The sequence below is a fragment of the Lutra lutra genome, chromosome 3 (assembly GCF_902655055.1).
Source record: "Lutra lutra chromosome 3, mLutLut1.2, whole genome shotgun sequence".
Lineage (NCBI taxonomy): Eukaryota > Metazoa > Chordata > Mammalia > Carnivora > Mustelidae > Lutra > Lutra lutra.
In genome coordinates this window covers 67,338,929-67,358,458 of record NC_062280.1, presented here as the reverse complement: position 1 = coordinate 67,358,458, position 19,530 = coordinate 67,338,929, and the positions used below count along the sequence as shown (strand labels likewise).

The following is a 19,530-nucleotide window of genomic DNA, read 5'->3' as shown; positions in this document are numbered from 1 at the left end:
GATCAAATTTGTTAGCAAATGTTATTCATAATATCCTCTTATGTTTCTGTAGGGATGTTTCCTCATTCATTCCTCATATTGGTAGTTTGTACTTTCTTTATTTTCTTACCAATCTAGTGACGAGTCTGGCTTCTGGTTAAAAATCTATGTGTGGGGGCGCCTGAGTGGCTCAGTTGGTTAAGCAACTGCCTTCGGCTCAGGTCATGATCCTGGAGTCCCAGGATCGAGTCCCACACTGGGCTTCTACCCTCTGACCTCTCTCCTCTCATGCTATCATTCTCTCTCTCTCTCAAATAAATAAATCTTAAAAAAAAAATCTATGTGTGATTTTTTTTTTCAGGCCTAACTATAGGCAGTTTACAAAGGTTTTACTTCACAGGTTCTGTGGGTTAAAACTGCTCTCCCTATATCAGACTCAGTATACTGCCAATGCACTGCGGTCTCTGAAGGAATTTATAGTCAAGGTCTCAGACCCCTCTACTCCCCCAGTCACATTCTTTCACATATTCACATTCCTAGCTCTGGTACCTCTACTCCTAGGCTTCTTTATCTGAGGCCTTGGGAAGGGGTCTCTTCTACTCTTATCCCTTCCTCCCAACTTTTCTTTACCTCAGAGCCCATAAAATTGCCAAAGCCCTTTCTTTGGGAGCTCCCTCAACAGATCCCCACATCTGTGCTGATCCACGTGATCCACAATTGGTGTTCCATTTCACTTCCTGAGAGTAAATGGAACAGGAGGAACTGGCATTTTCTCTGGTTTTAGCCTCTTGCTTATACCATCACAGTAAGTGATTGGAGACTTAACTCTCTCACTTTTGGCTAATTGCTTTAATCAACTACTCCAATACCTACCAGCTCAGTTCTTGCTCTTCCAGCTCAGCTGAGCTCCTAACATTTAGGTTTATCCATTTAACTGGTCATTGCAAAAAAATAGACTTTGATGTTCTCTATTATTTCTCCATTACTATTTCATTGATTTCTGCTCTGATTTTTGTAATTTCCTTTCTTTTACTTGCTTTGGGCCTAATCTGCCCTATTTTTAGCTTCATAAAATAGAAATTTAGATGAATGACTTGAGAACTTTCTTCATTTGAAGCTATATCTCTCCAAGAATTATTTCAGTGACATCCTGCTTTTTTTGCTATGCTGTGTTTTTCATTTTCACTCAGTTTAAGTATTTTCTAATTTCCTTGGGATTTCTGCTTTAAGTTATTCAAAAGTATGTTGCTTAATTCCCATACATTTGGGGATTTCCATATTTTTTTGTTATTGACTTTAATTCTTATGTGGTCAGAAAATATGCTATATGATTTCAACTCTTCCAAATATATTGATAACTTGCATTATGGCTTGGCATATGGCATATTCTGAAGAATACTCATGTGCACTTGTAAAAAATATGCATTGTTATCTTTTGGTGAAGTATTCTATAGATATTAATGATACAAGTTGATTGATAGTACTGTTCAGGTTTCATTTATACTGTCTCCTTGTCATTGACTAATAAGAAAGAACACTGGAGTGTCCAGATATAATTGTGGATCTGTCTATTCTTTCTTTCAATTCTGTCAATTTCTGTTTATGTACTTTGGGGTTTTGTTGTTTCATGCATATATATTTTTAACGGTTATATTTTCCTGCTGTGTTGAGAAAGGGCATTTATTTCCAATGTAAGGCACAGAAAAAACTTGAGAAAAAGGGAACTACCAATGGTAGAAAAATTGCAATATTTTTCATCTTATTATAGGAAATCGAACAATGAATAAAAATTAACAAAGAACTACATAAATGATTTTTTTTTTCTCCTGGCATTCATAGACTACTTCAGGATTACTTGGCTTATCTTTATTCAGCAGCTGTTGAGTCCAAATGTGGGTCACTAAAATGAGAGAAATCCTAGCTAAGGAAAAATTTATGAAAGAAAAATAAAAGTTTCTCACTTGACTTAGATAAAATAGAGTGGCAGATTATTCTAAACAAAGAAAAATCATGAGATACTTTCAAGATCAGATAATAAATTATCTTTTACTTGCATTCATTTTCTAATTATTTTCAAAAGAAACATTATATAACAAGTAACCTGTAGTAAAAGAAATAAAATGGCTCCTAAATATGGAAATCCTCACCCTTAGGAGAAATGCTAACTAAAACTACACTGAAATATATTTTACCTAATCAAAAGATCTAGAGGCAAAGAACAAATAGTTTGAGAACACACTGCACAGACACATGATTAGGGAAACTCTCATACATTACTATTAATGTAATTGATACAATTTTGGTGAAAGGCATTTGGTAATAACCTTCAAAACTACAACTATATGTAAGAGCTGACACAGCAAACCACTTCTAAGAATTTATCCCACAAATACAATAAAAAAAAAGCAAAATGACTTGCATGTGCTATTACTCATTGTTTTATCATTTATAAATAGCAAAGGATTATAAGTAACCCAAATGTTTACTAATAAAGGACTGATTAAATACATCCTGGTACATCATACAATGAAATATTCTTAATCTGTAAAACAGAATAAAGAAGGTCTTCATACATTGAATATGAAATGATCTCTAAGATACACTCTTAGGTGGGGAAAAATGCAAGCTATACAACAGTATGTTTAAAAGGGGCTAAAGAAAAAATACACACCTCTAGAGACATATTTTTTGGTATATGTTTATCTGGAATAATACAGAGTAAACTGATAGCACCTAATAGTGACTGAGTGGCTAGGGAAAGGAGTAAAATAGAAATTTCTTTATTAGAAAATGACACAGAGAAATGGAAAGACATTCCATGCTCATGCGTTGGAACAATAAATATTGTTAAAATGTCTACACTACCCAAAGGAATTTACATATTTAATACAATGCCTATCAAAATACCAACAGCATTTTTCACAGAGCTAGAATAAACAATCCTAAAATTTGTATGGAACCACAGAAGACCCCAAATAGCCAAAGCAACCTTGAAAATGAAAAGCAAAACTGGAGATGTCTCAATTCCGGACTTCAAGTTATATTACAATTCTGTTGTGATCAAAACAGTATGGTACTAGCACAAAAATGGACAACAGATCAATAGAACAGAAAAGAAAACCCAGAACTACATGGCCAATTAAACTTTGACAAAGCAGGAAAGAATATTCAATGAGAAAAAGACAGTCTCTTCAACAAATGGTGTTGGGAAAACTGGACAGCAGCATGCAAAAGAACAAAACTGGACCACTTTCTTACACCACACACAAAAGTAAATTCAAAATGGATTAAAGACCTAAATGTGAGACCCAAAACCATAAAAATCCTAGAGGAGAACATAGGCAGCAACTTCTTTGACATTAACAATACGAACTTCTTTCTAGATATGTCTCCTAAGACAAGGGAAACAAAAGCAAAAATAAACAATTGGGACTTCATCAATATAAAACCTCCTGCACAGTGAAGGAAACAATCAACAAAATAAAAAGGCAACCTACAGAATGGGAGAAGATATTTGCAAATGGTGTTTCTGATAAAAGGTCAGTATCCAGAATCTATAAAGAACTTACAAAACTCAACACCTAAAAACCAAATAATCCAATTAAAATACGGGCAGAAGAGATGAATAGACATTTTCCTAAAGAAGACATCCAGATGGCCAAAAGACATATGAAAAGATGCCCAGTATCACTCATCATCAGGGAAACGCAAATCAAAACTACAATGAGATATCACCTCATACCTGCCAGAATGGCTAATATCAGAAACACAAGAAACAAGTGTTGGCAAGAATGTGGAGAAAAAGAAAACCCCTTGTACTGTTGGTGGGAATGCAAACTGTTGCAGCCATTCTGGAAAACAGTACGGAGGTTCCTCAAAGAGTTAAAAATTGAACTACCCTAGACCTAGCAATTATATTACTGGATATTTACTCAAAAAATACAAAAATACTTAATCGAAGGGATACATGCAGCCCAATGTCCATAGCAGCATTATTTACAATAGCCGAATTATGGAAACAGTCCAAGTGTCCAATTACTGATGAATGGATACAGAGGATGTGGTCTGTCTATATGTTTATATATATAATGGAATATTACTCGGCCATAAAAAGGAATGAAATCTTGCCATGTGCAAGGCCATGGGTAGATCTAGAAACTATTATGCTAAGTAAAATAAGTCACAGAAAGACAAATACTATATGATTTCACTCATACACTGAATTTAAGGAACAAAACAAATGATCATGGGGGTAGGGAGGCAAACCAAAAAACAGACTCTGAACATGGAAAACAAACTGATGGTTACTAGACGGGAAGTAGGGCAGGGATCAAAGAGGTGATGGGGATTATATAAATAAGCAAATATAAATACCACTATTTTTCCCCTATCTGTATTTAATACAAGCATGCCTTGCCTCTGGTCACTTAATATATTTTTGAGATTTTTCCAGATTGGTACATAGAAAACTTTCTATTCTTTTCTTTTCTGCAGAGTATTGCAGTGTCTAGCCAGTTTCTAATTGATGGAAATATTTTCAATTTTTTTGCTATTTCAGTATGTCTATTCAGCTATCAATAAATTATTAGCAGTAATATTAGTAATAGTACTACTAATAATATTAGTACTATTATTGTGGTATAAGAGACATCTATAGGTGGAGTATTCATAATTACACCGAAATTCAAAGACACTATAATATGGAATATTATAGTGGTTTTTACAGACTTAATACTAGAAGAAAATTACCTGAACTCCTCAAAAATATTTTGTGTAGCAAGCAGCAGCATAGCTCAGAGGTTAATAGTGCAGATTGGGCATCTACACTAAATGTGTTCAAATCCTGGCTGCTTTAAATACTAGCTGTGAATCTTGGGCAAGTTATTCATCTCTCTGTTTCCGTTTCCTTGTCTGCAAAGTGAGGATCGTAACAGCTACCTCATAGTTGTTGGGAAACTTAAATGAATTTAAATGCAAAGCGCTTAAAACAGTGTTAGCATGTGTCAATACACAATAAATACTAGGTATCATTATAATTATTCATGGAAAAACTACTGTTGACAGAAGAAAGAAAAAAATAATTAAAGAAGATATAGTAGAGCACTGTTTTTCAAATTTGGGGGGCGGTGGTGGTAATCATACTTTCCTATAAGAGCACTGTTGGGTATTTACCCCAAAGATACAGATGTAGTGAAAAAAAGGGCCATCTATACCCCACTGTTCAGAGCAGCAATGTCCACAGTGGCCAAACGGTGGAAAGAGCCAAGACGCCCTTCAACAGATGAATGGATAAAGAAGATATGGTCCATATATACAATGGAATATTATGCCTCCATCAGAAAGGATGAATACCCAACTTTTGTATCAACATGTACGGGACTGGAGGAGATTATGCTGAGTGAAGTAAGTCAAGCAGAGAAAGTCAATTATCATATGGTTTCACTTACTTGTGGAGCATAAGGAATAACATGGAGGACATTAGGAAAAGAAAAGGAAAAGTGAATTGAAGGAAATCAGAGGGGGAGACGAGCCATGAGAGACTGCAGACTTTGAGAAACAAACAGGGTTTTAGAGGGGGAGGAGAGCGGTGGGATGGGTGAGCCTGGTGGTGGGTATTATGGAGGGCATGTATTGCATGGAGCACTGGGTGTGCTGCATAAACAATGACTCTTGGAACACTGAAAAAATAAAAAATAAAAAATAAATAGTCTGAGAACCATTTTCTTCCATGAAAACTACACAGATATAAACATTTTACAAACAATGCTCTGGAATTCAAAAATTACCTGAAGTTCCTGTGTAAGGGACTGTATCCTCTGTGTTTATCCAGAGGATAAATGTGAGAGGCTATATTGAAAAAGAAAGCCAAAGTTGGTGGCATCACAATTCCGGACTTCAAGCTCTATTACAAAGCTGTCATCATCAAGACAGCATGGTACTGGCACAAAAACAGACACATAGATCAATGGAACAGAATAGAGAGCCCAGAAATAGACCCTCAACTCTATGGTCAACTCATCTTCGACAAAGCAGGAAAGAATGTCCAATGGAACAAAGACAGCCTCTTCAATAAATGGTGTTGGGAAAATTGGACAGCCACATGCAGAAAAATGAAATTGGATCATTTCCTTACACCACACACGAAAATAGACTCAAAATGGATGAAGGATCTCAATGTGAGAAAGGAATCCATCAAAATCCTCGAGGAGAACACAGGCAGCAACCTCTTCGACGTCAGCCGCAGCAACATCTTCCTAGGAACATCACCAAAGGCAAGGGAAGCAAGGGCAAAAATGAACTATTGGGATTTTATCAAGATCAAAAGCTTTTGCACAGCAAAGGAAACAGTGAACAAAACCAAAAGACAACTGACAGAATGGGAGAAGATATTTGCAAACGACATATCAGATAGAGGGCTAGTGTCCAAAATCTATAAAGAACTTAGCAAACTCAACACCCAAAGAACAACTAATCCAATCAAGAAATGGGCAGAGGACATGAACAGACATTTCTGCAAAGAAGACATCCAGATGGCCAACAGACACATGAAAAAGTGCTCCACATCACTCGGCATCAGGGAAATACAAATCAAAACCACAATGAGATATCACCTCACACCAGTCAGAATGGCTAAAATTAACAAGTCAGGAAATGACAGATGCTGGCGAGGATGCGGAGAAAGGGGAACCCTCCTACACTGTTGGTGGGAATGCAAGCTGGTGCAACCACTCTGGAAAACAGCATGGAGGTTCCTCAAAATGTTGAAAATAGAACTACCCTATGACCCAGCAATTGCACTGCTGGGTATTTACCCTAAAGATACAAACGTAGTGATCCGAAGGGGCACGTGCACCCGAATGTTTATAGCAGCAATGTCTACAATAGCCAAACTATGGAAAGAACCTAGATGTCCATCAACAGACGAATGGATAAAGAAGATGTGGTATATATACACAATGGAATACTACGCAGCCATCAAAAGAAATGAAATCTTGCCATTTGCGACGACGTGGATGGAACTAGAGGGTATCATGCTTAGCGAAATAAGTCAATCGGAGAAAGACAACTATCATATGATCTCCCTGATATGAGGGAGAGGAAATGCAACATGGGGGGTTGAGGGGGTAGGAGAAGAGTAAATGAAACAAGATGGGATTGGGAGGGAGACAAACCATAAGTGACTCTTAATCTCACAAAACAAACTGAGGGTTGATGGGGGGAGGGGGTTGGGAGAGGGGGTGGGGTTATGGATATTGGGGAGGGTATGTGCTATGGTGAGTGCTGTGAAGTGTGTAAACCTGGCGATTCGCAGACCTGTACCCCTGGGGATAAAAATATATGTTTATAAAAAATAAAATTTAAAAAAATGTGAGAGGCTGCATTTAAGTAGGAGAAAATATAAGAGAACCATATAGATTACTATAATTAGCCCTATTATGGTAGTAGAAATAGTGTTAGACTAAAACATTTAACTAAATTGGGAAGGTCTAATAGATTACTGTGGAGAGTAGAATGTTTTGTTGGAATATGTACTACGTATCACTCTTGACGAATTCCCATGCTTACCAAAATGTTAAAAAAAAATTTAAAAATTTATTGTTAAACTCAAGAGTCTCCTGGCTATTAGAAATAATTACTGAATTTATTAGCAAAATGGTTAAATGTAGATGATTAATGTTCAAAAATTCCGAATGGGTTTCTACATTTTAGCAATATATTAGAAAATATAATTTCAAATGATTCCACTTATAATTTTAAAAAAATTAATTACATTAAATTCAAACACAAACAAAAGGCATGCACAGAAAACTTGAGAAGAATTCTCTTTGAGATAGGGCAAGAAAAAAAGGATGCTGCCTGTTACTTACACTGCTCAAAATTCTAACTGGACATGTATTGAGACAAGAACAGAAAAATAAAGATTTGAAGAAAAGGGACAATACTGTCCTTATTCTCAGATGATATGATCATAATTACATAAAATATCTAAAAGAAGCAACAGGCAATGGTGGTGGATATTAAGGAGGGCACATATTGCATGAAGCACTGGGTGTGGTGCATAAACAATGAGTTTTGGAACACCAAAATAAAATAAAATAAAATTACAAAAAAAAGGGAATCAACAGACAAACTATTAGAACCAATAAGCGAATTCAGCAAGTGGCCAAACACAAGAACACACCAAAATCAATAGTATTATTCCATTACAGCAAGGAGTAATCAATGTGCAATAGAAATAAGACATCATTTAGATAGAAACTGAAACCATAAAGCCTCTAGGATTCACTTTATAAAGAATGCTCCAAACTTTAAAATGACAATTTTAAAGTTCTATAAAAAATATTGAAAGAAGACCTGAATGGACATATAAACTATATTCAATGCCTTAAAACTACATGTTCAAAGTAATTCTAATCTATCATCTTGTAGGATTTTGGAAGAAAATTTATAAATTGATTATAAAATTATTTATGATTGATTATAAAATTATTATTATTATTCAAGTCTCCCAAGCCCAAAACCCTAGTACAGTCTGACTCATCTTCCTTGACTCCCTACATGTTCAACTAAAATCCTGACTATTCCAACTCTGAAATCTCTAATTTCTCCCTATTCTCTCCAACTAGCTTCTCTGTTCCCAGTCTCCAGTCCTCATACCCCCAAATCGGTCTTATTTTAGAATGAAATTTTATACTAAAATAAAAATTGAATCATGTCACATTTTGGTCTCAAATCTTTCTATGGTCCAAATTCCTTCATGTGAAATTCAAGATCCATTACAACTTTACTTTAATCTATTTCTAACACTATGTAGCATTGTTTCTTTTTGTGCCTCCTAATTGATGCATTTCTTTCCTGTTCTAAGCACATGTCTGGTATGCTACTACAAGCATCACAGTCAACACCTAGCCAGCTTTCAATGCCCAGTTCAAGAGCTTCTGCTTCCAGATAATTTCCAACTTATGGGATAAAAATACCTTAATAATAAACAAAAAAAAAACCAAATGACAAAATAAACCATATAAGGTAATAAGCACACAAAGAATCATAACCTATGGCCTTTAAATATGAATGGAGAAAAGTTAATGAAGGAGGCAGTAGATTTTTTTCTATTAATCTCCATGCCTGAGGATGCTCATACAGCTGTTCCCTGACCCACCCCCCACCCATGACAGTTTCACCTTCTGTGATTTCAGTTACTGGTGTCAACTGTAGTTTAGAAACAGATGATCCATCTTCTAACATATGGTCAGAAGGCCAATAGTAGTCTAACTCGACATCACAATGCATACATATCATTCATTTCATCTCATCATGTAGGCATTTTATCATCTCACATCATCACAAGAAGGGTAAGTACACTACAGTAAGACATTTTAAGAGAGAGACTGTACTCACATAACTTTTATTATAGTATATTGTTTTATGTATCTATTGTTATATGTTCCACTATTATTGTTAATCTCTTAATGTGCCTAATTTATAAATTACAGTATCATATGTATCCATGTATAGAAAACAAAAACTAGTGTATGTAGGGTTTGGTACAAGCCCTGGTTTCAGGCATCCACTGGGGGTCTTGGAACATATCCCCTGCAGATAAGGGGGAACTACTGTACGCCAAAGGAAACACTTTTAAGTTGAAATTTAAAAATAACTATGAAAGAGAATACCTAATGGATGAACATTTTTAATTTATTCAATATCCATAAACTTTAAATGTTTTGAGGATAAATGTGCAGAGTTTATCTTAAATCACTTTAAAAAAGCAAAGAATCTTTAATGCAATGGTCAATTATGTAAGAGAGAAAGAGGGATCAACTGCTTAATTCTGATGTACTGCAGGCTTCAAACACCATATATGTGATAAATGTCTTAATTCCCGTATCAAATTCCCTAGAAACAGATGACAGATAATGTCAGGAGTATAATCCTATAAGCAGTTTCACTGACTTACCTTCTGGTTCCCTATTCTGCCACTTTCTTGCCTATTCACATCAACCAGTTTTATAAAATAGATTCAACCAGTGATAATTTGTGTTTCCAAATTTTCAACATAACTATCTACAAATTGAACATTTTCCTATTCTAAAATTATATAAATGCCATCATGTCTTCGGACAAACAGCTTTCTGACCAACATAACTTTTAAAAGGATAGTAAAAGCAGATGACAATCAGTGATTAATATATCAATATAATAAAAATAATGATAAATATATCAATATGAATACTATGGTCCTGTTCAAGTATTGGGCATTATCACTATTCTACAAAAGTGCTCAAGTATCAAGTATTAGTAATATTATCATAAAAGTGAGTGGATACTAGCAAATACAAAAAAAATAACATTAATAGTAAATGTTCTAAAGATTTATTCCTTAGAGTTAGACTAACATACTTACATGACAGTTCTGTATATAGATGTATTATACTATATGTCAGTATATTTCAAAAAATTAATTAATTGTAAAAACAAGACTTCCTATTCTCTACCCCAAATTATACCTGGCAGCTAGGTAAATCTTCCCCAAAAAGGTGGTGCTGAAGAAGGCTGGTGATTCTGAGGAAAGGTAAGCAGAAGTCCTGTAAGTATTTTTCCATGGATTCAGGAGACCAAGCAACAGGGCTAACCTAAAGTTAAAAAAGAGAACCTGAACAATTTATTCTGCAATAGATATAGCTTAAAAATTATATTCATAATGGCAACAATATCTAAATTTTTAACAAATAACCACTATATCTGGAGCATACCATTGCACATTCCTGAGTGCCCTCTTCATGGTATAACCTTCCTTTAGATAGTTCGCTTATCACAAAGCTCAGTAACACTTCATAAGACTTTTCTGCATCACTTGTATTCTAGGAAAAAATGAAAAATTAGTTCTATCAGTCAATGAAAATTACAGAAAAAAATTACATTGGAAAGAACACTTTTTAATAAGTAGAGGTATAATTGTGACTACATTTTTTTTCACAAATGTAAACTTCAATTCCTCAAAATCTGTGTACAACCGTACACCTCTAGATTTACAATGAAATTGGGTATGTGATAAAACTATCCCAATACTTCTTTATTTCTTCAAAACTTTTTAAAGATTTTATTTAATTATTTGCTAGAGATTGAGAGAGAGCAAGCGAGCGCAGGAATTGGGGGTAGGAGCAGAGGGAGAAGCAGGCTCCGTGAGAGAGAAGCAGGCTCCATGCTGAGCAGGGAGCCTAACCTGGAGCTTGATCCCAGGACTCTGAGCCAAAGGCAGATGCATAACTGACAGCCACACAGGTGCCTCTCCAATACTTCTTTAAAATACAGACGTGGGGCACCTGGGTGGCTCAGTGTGTTAAAGCCTCTGCCTTTAGCTCAGGTCATGATCCCAGGGTCCTGGGATCGAGCCCCACATTGGGCTCTCTGCTCAGCAGGGTGCCTGCTTCCCCCACCTCTCTCTGCCTGCCTCTCTGCCTACTTGTGATCTCTGTCAAATAAATAAATAAAAACTTAAAAAAAAAAAGACATAAATTACATAATGTATATGTAAATGAACATATGTAAATCATATCTTTTGACCCAGTAATTTCTACTACTGGAAATTCTTCCTAGGGAAATAATCTAAAAGAAAAAAATAAAGACTTAAGACATTCACTGCAGCACTATAATACTGAAAAACCAGAAATGACCAACAAGTGAAGCAGTTACCTAAATTATGCCATCTCAACTCAAAAGAATATTTTATAGGCAGTGAATATGACAAATTTGAGCTATATGAAAAAATGTTCGTAATATGATGTGAAAAAAGCCAACAGAAGGAATATATACATACACTCATTACAATAGCAAAATCATACATGCATGAAATGGAAGAAATCACAGACCACAAATTTTTTCTTTTAGAATTTCCCTTGAATTCCTTGAACAGGATTTGTTAAAACAATTAATGTAAAAATAATATAGGATAATGCTTATTAAAGAATGTATAGATACACTAAATAACTGTTTACAAATTAATTAAGCTTAATGATGCTATACTTTTTATAAGAAAGGAGATATAATGGCTATTTGTAAATTCAAATTTATGTTAATAAGGTTTTTTTGTTTGTTTGTTTTTAAGAAAGAATATGTGTAGTGGGGTGGAATGGGGGAGGGGCAGAGAGAAAGAGAGAGACTGAATCTTAAGTAGACTCTAAGCCCAGCACGGAGCCCCACATGCGGCTTGATCTCACAACCCTGACCTGAGCTGAAATCAAGAGTCAGATGCTTAACCTACTGAGCCACCCAGGCAACCGTGTCAGTAAGTTTTTTACACATAAAGAAATATGCCTCTTTTTATATTCACTGAGATATTAGAGGTTGTTGCAAATTACAGTAAAGTATAAACTGGGCTACAGTAACAACCTTGCTATGATGTCATTTATTCTACTCATAAACTATACTTTTTAAATAGTAAAATATAAGACTTGAGTAAACACTATAGGATATATGCTCATCCTGACAGTCTGATAAGCACTAGTTGTCTGAGCTACAGAATTTGTTCTTTGATGATAGTCTTCCTATTGTTTCTCATGGGTAATTGTGCTCTCTTCACCTAGACAGTAAATTCCAAAATGTCAGGAACTATACTTTGTATTTTATATGTTTCCCTTTGCATAACAAAAATCTGAGCAGTAAGTACCTGCTATCTAGTTGATAGAATTTATTTTGGTAACACTGGAGTTTTTGACCTTGGAACTTGTCTAGATAATCAATTCTTTGTATTATCTTTAAACTACTCCTCTTACTGTCATATTATTCAGCCATGTAGTGTTATCATGCCCTGATTCTAAACTACAAAAACAGTCTTCTGACTCTATAACTGTACTCTTTAAATCATGTGATCCATCCCACTCTTGCCAAATTAACCAACAGGATGATCACTTGCCAAATATGATGACCTACAGGTTACATATAATTCACAACAATTAATATCCCACTAAATTTAAAACAGCAACACATTATGTTTTTAAAATTAATTTAATCAGAGTTGTTTTTAAATAGGCAGAATTCACTTAAACTCAAAATGCAGAAGACTCGAGATAATATTACCATGATTTTGCTGCTTATAATCAATATGACATATTAAAGTTTCTAAAAATAGAGTGCCTCAGTGGCTCAGTGGTTAAGCAATTGCCTTCAGCTCAGGTCATGATCCCAGAGTCCTGGAATCGAGTCCCGTGTCGGGCTCCCAGCTCCACAGGGAGTTTGCTTCTCCTCCCCACCCCAAAATAAATAAATAAAATCTTTTTAAAAAAAAGTTTCTAAAAATAAACAATTCAGCCTAAAAGCTTCCTAAATTCAGTATACCCTTCAGTAAGAGATTTATAGTACAACAAAAGAGAAGTATTTCAAGTCAAATACTTTCTAACTTATGGGGAAAATACCCTCCAATAAAAATAAATGATGTTCAGATCATCCAAGTAAGTTACAGAGTGATAATCAGCTTTTAAGTCGTTATTATCAAAATACAGCTTAAGCACTTCTTTCATACATGGCAGGAACTATATGAGATCAGGAAGTCAAATATAATGTAATATTCACTCTTTTATGGAGAACTTCTGGCCAGAAGATTTATTAGATAAGAAAATAATTTTATTTCATACATAAGAAGTCTTGAGAGAACATATTATTATATAGGCAATATTTGAATTTACAAATAAGGTTGTAAAGCTTAAGAGGGGTATTTCTGAGATCATCGGTGAAAGACCTAGAATTAATATCAAAAGAATCCAAAGGGAGGGGCGCCTGGGTGGCTCAGTTAGGCGTCTTGCTTCCCCTGGGGTCATGATCCCAGGGTTCCTGTGTAAGGCTCCTTGCTCAGCAAGGAGTCTATTTCTCCCTCTTCCTGTGTCCCTCCCCACTGTTCGTGCTCTCTCTCTCTCCCTCTCTCCCAAATAAATAAATAAAATCTTAAGGGAAAAAAAAAAGAGAGAATCCAGTGGGAGAGATGGCAAAGGTACGTGGATTAAATGAAGAAAAGGATCAGAGGTTGAGACATGCAACAGTTATGTGTGGGGCAGATACTTTGTCTAAATTATAGCAGTTCTTCAAATTTTGCAGGTGACAGGCCATTTGAGTATGCTGGATGCTATGGTTCCACTCCTCAGCAAAACAAACAAAACAAAACGAAAGGAAAGGAAAGGACCTCAGGTTATGAAATCCCAATATAGTCTTTTAACAGAAATTCCACCAACCAAAAGAAAACAATTTATACCAACTGTAATAATGATTTTTCCAGCACAACAAAAATCATTATCTTTTAAAAATACATAGTACCTATATTTTTATGGCCCTGGACCAGATTAGAGCTGGCAAAAAATCTGTTTTCATTGGAATTATCATATCTGAGGGATAAGAAAATGAGGGATGTAATGAGTGAGACTCAATGAAGAAAGGAAAGAAGAAGAGGGTGAGAGAAGGAAGGAATAAGTAAAAGAAGAAGGAAACTTTTAAAAAGGAATGAATGATGCAGAACAGTTACAGAAATCATGATATATTTCACTACTTGTAAATATTGTTGTTGCTATTATTTACAATCTGCTATATATCTAAATGTTTAGATTATGGAAAAAACTAGCAACATGTGGCAAACCAACAGGATACCATAATTTTTTGTTTCCATTCACTAAAAGCAATTTATATGGTTAAAAACTTCTAATTTATGTTCTGATAAGAATCTGCCTTACATTAAATGTTTCATTAACTATTTTTTAAAATAGCTAATAATTACAAATTGAGAAAGAAAATTGACAGAAGTTACCCTAAATTAGTTCCAACACAGATTTACAATTGTCTAATTTTCTGTCATCAGGTCTCATTTTAGCAAACAATCTGATGAATATATTTAGACCTAAATTATATCAGAAAATGTTTTAAATGTGTACTGTTTCATGATTAGATAGCTTATTAAGGAAATATATTTAAATAATGACATAGCATAGAAACCTAATATACCTGATTTGAATACTAACAATCCAAGTATCAGATTACAATGCAGAGATATTGAAAGAGTATTTAGAAAAAAGAAAGATAATTATAGAAGGCAAAATTATCCAAGAATGAACTATTTAGTGGCAGGACCTCAGCCTAGCATTCAAGCCAAAACCAATACCCCTAATTAAGACATAATGAACTTGGTGATACTATATTAAATTTTTTTATATATAATCATGGTTTGTGAGTAAGCTAGTAATAAAAGTGAAGACTATATTGAATTCAGTTCATGTGTAAGTTTACTTTCCTTTGATATAAGTAGATACGATTTTAATACAAACCTTTCAGTAAGGTTTAAAACCTCCTGAAGGGTCTATAAACCTATAAAACCAATCAATAGGTTTAATTAACATTGCACTTACTATTTTTTCTTACCAACTTCCCCAATAAACACTGAATTAATTTTCTTATTTTACCTATGCCTCAGCCAAACCACTAAGTCAGTTCTTTAGTTCTACAGTATCACTTCCATTCTGAAGTCACTGAAAACACTTACGTTTAACTAAACTTGCATACTTTTTCTAAATTGTTTATGTAATTTTAACCAGAAAACTTTAAATTTGCTAAGAACTCATGTATATTTTTGAAGAGGGGAGGGGTGCGGGGCAGAGGAACAGGGACAGAATCTTTAGCAGGCTCCATGCCCAGAACAGAGCCGGACATGGGGCTCAATGCCACAACCTTGCGATCATGACCTGAGCGAAAACCGAGAGCTGAATGCTTAACTGCCTAAGCCACCCAGGCACCCCACTTACGTACTTTTTTAGCATGGAAAAATTAGTATTTGAAGAAGCATAATTAAGAAAAGGCTAGGATTTTTAATTCATTAGTGATGAGTCGAAACCCATCTCTGGAATGATTGGAAACAGGAGCAAGGAGAAGAAAAGATGACAAATAAGTAAAATAGGTTAAGTCTGCAGGTATTTTATTACTTGCTCACTGGCTGGCACAATTTTTATAATTTCTCTAAGTTTAAGACTTGCAAGCAAAAGCAAAACAAAACTTCCCAAATGAAAAGGGAAAAAAGGCCAAGGTTTAAAAATAGATGCAGAAGACCTCATTGATCAAGGAAACATTTTTAACTTTTTTAATCTAAAGGTGCTCCATTTTAATTGAAAAACTTTTTTTTCAAAAGTTTTTTTTCAAAAGTTTGCCTTTCAAACACCAAATCTCATTTATTCATACTCCCAACTTAAATGAGTTAACCAAACTACTAAATGACAAATTCAGGCAAGACACTAACCTTTTTGAGAGCTCCCGTGTGTTTCCAGGCTGACCTATCTTCCTCATTGCATTTAACTGAAAGTGCCACAAGAGCTTGTGTGTATAGAAGGGTAAAAAGCACCTTCACAATGCAGGTGAAATGGTCTACAAGAGAAAGAGAAGATCATTATTTCTTTGAAATCTAGACATTTTGTACTCAAGACCATTTCACAAGTATATGTCTTTCTTTAAACATGTAATTGGTTTTGTTCAACATTTAAGTAGTTAATAAAATGAGATTATGTGATATTATTTGCTGCCAACTGATCTGAAACCCTAAAAGCAACATTCCTTTATTCATCCACAGAATATGTAAATGAGAAGCATTTAGCATAGTGTAAAGTGTGCTCTGTTTTAGAAGACCAGAGTGCTTAATGTCACTCAACCTTGAATAGTTGTGTAATGTTGGCAAATCCCCTTACTGGACATTATGTGATTAACAAGAATGTCTAGGAGCTCGTGTTTAAAACCAACACTTCATCCGCTTCCTACCATATAAACCTTATAAAGAATATAATAGATAATACAGAACTTCTAAATTTTTTTAAAAAAAGGAAATACCAATATTTTAGGTACTCTGAGTTTAAAAATTCAATTTAAAACTATAACAATGCAAAAACAGTGGTAACAATATATAAAATGCCTGGTAGCTTCTGGAACATATTCAGTACTTAATAAATGATAGCTCAAAAATTGTAATATTTACATCCAGCTAATAATTTAGAAATTTCCTCAACCAAGCCTCATAACAGTCTCAGTTGGACATCTGAGTTTCAAAAGGATGTGCCTCTATTAACAAAGCTAATAAGCACCCAGGTCTGAACTTGAATCCACACAGAGCATTTTACTGCAGGTTCAGTTTCCTTCTATTGTTGACACTGCTCCACTAATAAATGGGTAGTACCACTTAATTAGTTGCTAAAGTCAGAAACCTATAGATATCCTTGATACTTTCCTATTTTATTCTCCCTACATGAAAACAATCACTAAGTCCTATCAATTCTACTTTTAATAACTCTCTCAAGTCAGTTCCAACCACCGCGGACCAGGCTTCTAACCTTTTTTGCCCACACCTATAATCCCAGATTAAAGAGCTGTTTTGGAGGTCCCCAAGACAACTTCCAAGCTAATGATGCACTAGGAAGACCCATAAGACTCAGCATATGGTCCTATGATTTATTACAGCAAGTGATACAAAGTAAAATCAGAGAAGGCAAAAGGTACATTGGGCATAGTCCAGATGAAACTTCCAGAGTTCTCCACCAGTAGAGTAACACAGGCCATGCTTAATTCCTCTAACAATAGACTGTGAAAGCATGTGGGAAGCTCTTTAAGAGAAAGTCAGTGCCCAGGGTTTTCATTGGGGGCAGGTCACATAGGCACCCTCTAGCACATATTAAAGTTCTAGCACATATCAAAGTTCTAAGCTTCCACGAGGAAAGCAGATATGTTCAGCATAAGCCACTGTTTGTACAGTTTAGACACAGCAAGCCACTCTCATCAGTTCTATGGATGGTGGAAATGATGGAGACCCTCCCCAAATTGTGGTTCCCAGATGCCAGTCAAGGCCTTGCAAAAGTTAACAGTCAAGCCTTTTATGTTAACTCTTTCCTGCACAATGATTTATGTGCATCATCCCTTAACCCCCTGCAATCTACTTTTCTTTTTTTTTAAAAAGCAGCCATTGATCCTTATAAAAGAAGTATCTGGGCACCTTTAAGTGGTGACTCCACATCTGTCCACCTCCCCGTGTCTGACCCGGCCCCCAAACCAGCAACAGGGCCCCCAGGGAGCCTGACCCCTTCCTGAGCCAGGGCTACTCAGACGGTCCTGTGCCTTCTCTCTCCAGGAGCTCAGAGCTTGTGGCTGCAGACCTAGCACCACGAAGCAGGTGTTCTGCCTCAGGCCCAGCTCTGGCTGCATGGCCCCTGCCCCCCCTCCAAAAGAAGTATTTGGTATCCTTCTACTGGGTCTCTGTACAAGTTGAAACACTCTTTTCTTCCTCAGAGCCTGGCTAACTCTTGGTCAGATGACAACTTAAGTTCACTTACTAAGGAAAATCTTACCTGATTTTAAAGTGACTGAGTGGGTATGTGCATGCACACATACACATGCACTGTCTTGTACTCATGTTGGTAGGATGGGGTGGGAACTTGACATAGCTGAGCAAGTTGGAGTGCCCATCTGGGATCTTTCTAACTAGAGGTAAATGGAAGGTATAAAGATGTGAGCCTGGACGAGCCCCTGGTCCATGGCAGAGACTGTCTAAAGTAACACTGAATGAAGCAGACTCACAGAAGAGACCCAAGACAAAAAAAACTCTGTCAGCATCCAAAGCCCTGGTTCTGATAATTCCGACGACTACCCTGAAATCTACAGTTTGGTAATGTGAATCCATCAGTGTTCTTCCTCTGTGCTTTTAAGCCAAATGTTTTAAGTGTCCTAACACCAAGATGATGAACACATGCAGGATTCAGACAATAAGAACTTACAATCTGGATAGAGAGAAAGAAACAGATAACTCACACATGCACATGGTATACTGGGAGAAAATAGGAGGAGGAACTAATGGAAATAAGGACAGGGCATAGAAAAAAAGTAAAGCCCCCTGTACCAACCAGGAAAGTTAAGTCTTGAATAATAAAGAGACATAAGCCATTTAATAAGGAAGGCAGGGAAAGGGAGAGGTAAAGAAAAGGGGATTCCAGACAGATGAAGTCATTTCTATGAGGGCACAGAAAAAGCCTAAGGTTTACAAGAATTGTAAACTATCCAGTGTAACCAGAATACAAGTAGTGATTTTTGAGAGATGAAGCTAGAAAAGCAATCTTTGTGCTAAAAATGAGAGGCTGTGAACTATAGGCTACCTGTTTGCAGCCTACAGAGATGTCTGGTTTGCCTTTACCCTGTTTAGTTTTTAGTTACTGACGTTTAAAAATAGGGTATTTCTTATAGAAGTCTCAAATTCCCCTTATTCTCAAAAAACAGGAAGATCTGACAACACTAGGCGCACATTCTTATATGTCAACAATGATCTGAAGCTGAGTGATAACTGTCCTCTTCAGTGAAGCATACATTCTAGAGAACTGTCACAGTCCTCCACTCCTGATTATATCAAACCAAAGACTGTTTCACAAGGAGTCAGTACATAGCATTATGGTTAAGAATGAATTTAGGCTATGAAGCCAAATTGTCCAGATTTAACTCTGACTCTTCAGATCTTAGGCAGGTTAGTAATACACTTTGGCTTTTATTTCTTCATCTATT

General features: G+C 35.6%; 1 protein-coding gene and 1 long non-coding RNA gene across 8 annotated transcripts in view; one reads left to right on the top strand and one right to left on the bottom strand.

Moving 5' to 3' along the window:
• The window catches only part of UBR3 (ubiquitin protein ligase E3 component n-recognin 3), a 241,949-nt gene that overhangs the window by 12,614 nt on the left and 209,805 nt on the right, over window positions 1-19,530 (bottom strand). For all 6 annotated transcript variants that reach the window (XM_047722104.1, XM_047722105.1, XM_047722108.1 and 3 more), the window contains 3 exons: window positions 16,244-16,368; window positions 10,734-10,841; window positions 10,488-10,613 (listed from right to left, as the gene is read on the bottom strand). In XM_047722104.1, the coding sequence (XP_047578060.1) occupies window positions 10,488-10,613; window positions 10,734-10,841; window positions 16,244-16,368 (359 nt within the window). The remainder of the gene's footprint in view (window positions 1-10,487; window positions 10,614-10,733; window positions 10,842-16,243; window positions 16,369-19,530) is intronic.
• Window positions 10,475-19,530, top strand: part of LOC125095695 (uncharacterized) — a 129,574-nt gene continuing 120,518 nt past the window's right edge. Inside the window, exon 1 of one of the 2 annotated variants that reach the window (XR_007125924.1) lies at window positions 10,475-10,552. This is a non-coding gene — a long non-coding RNA (uncharacterized LOC125095695). The remainder of the gene's footprint in view (window positions 10,553-19,530) is intronic. The other variant, XR_007125925.1, reaches the window with a different exon arrangement.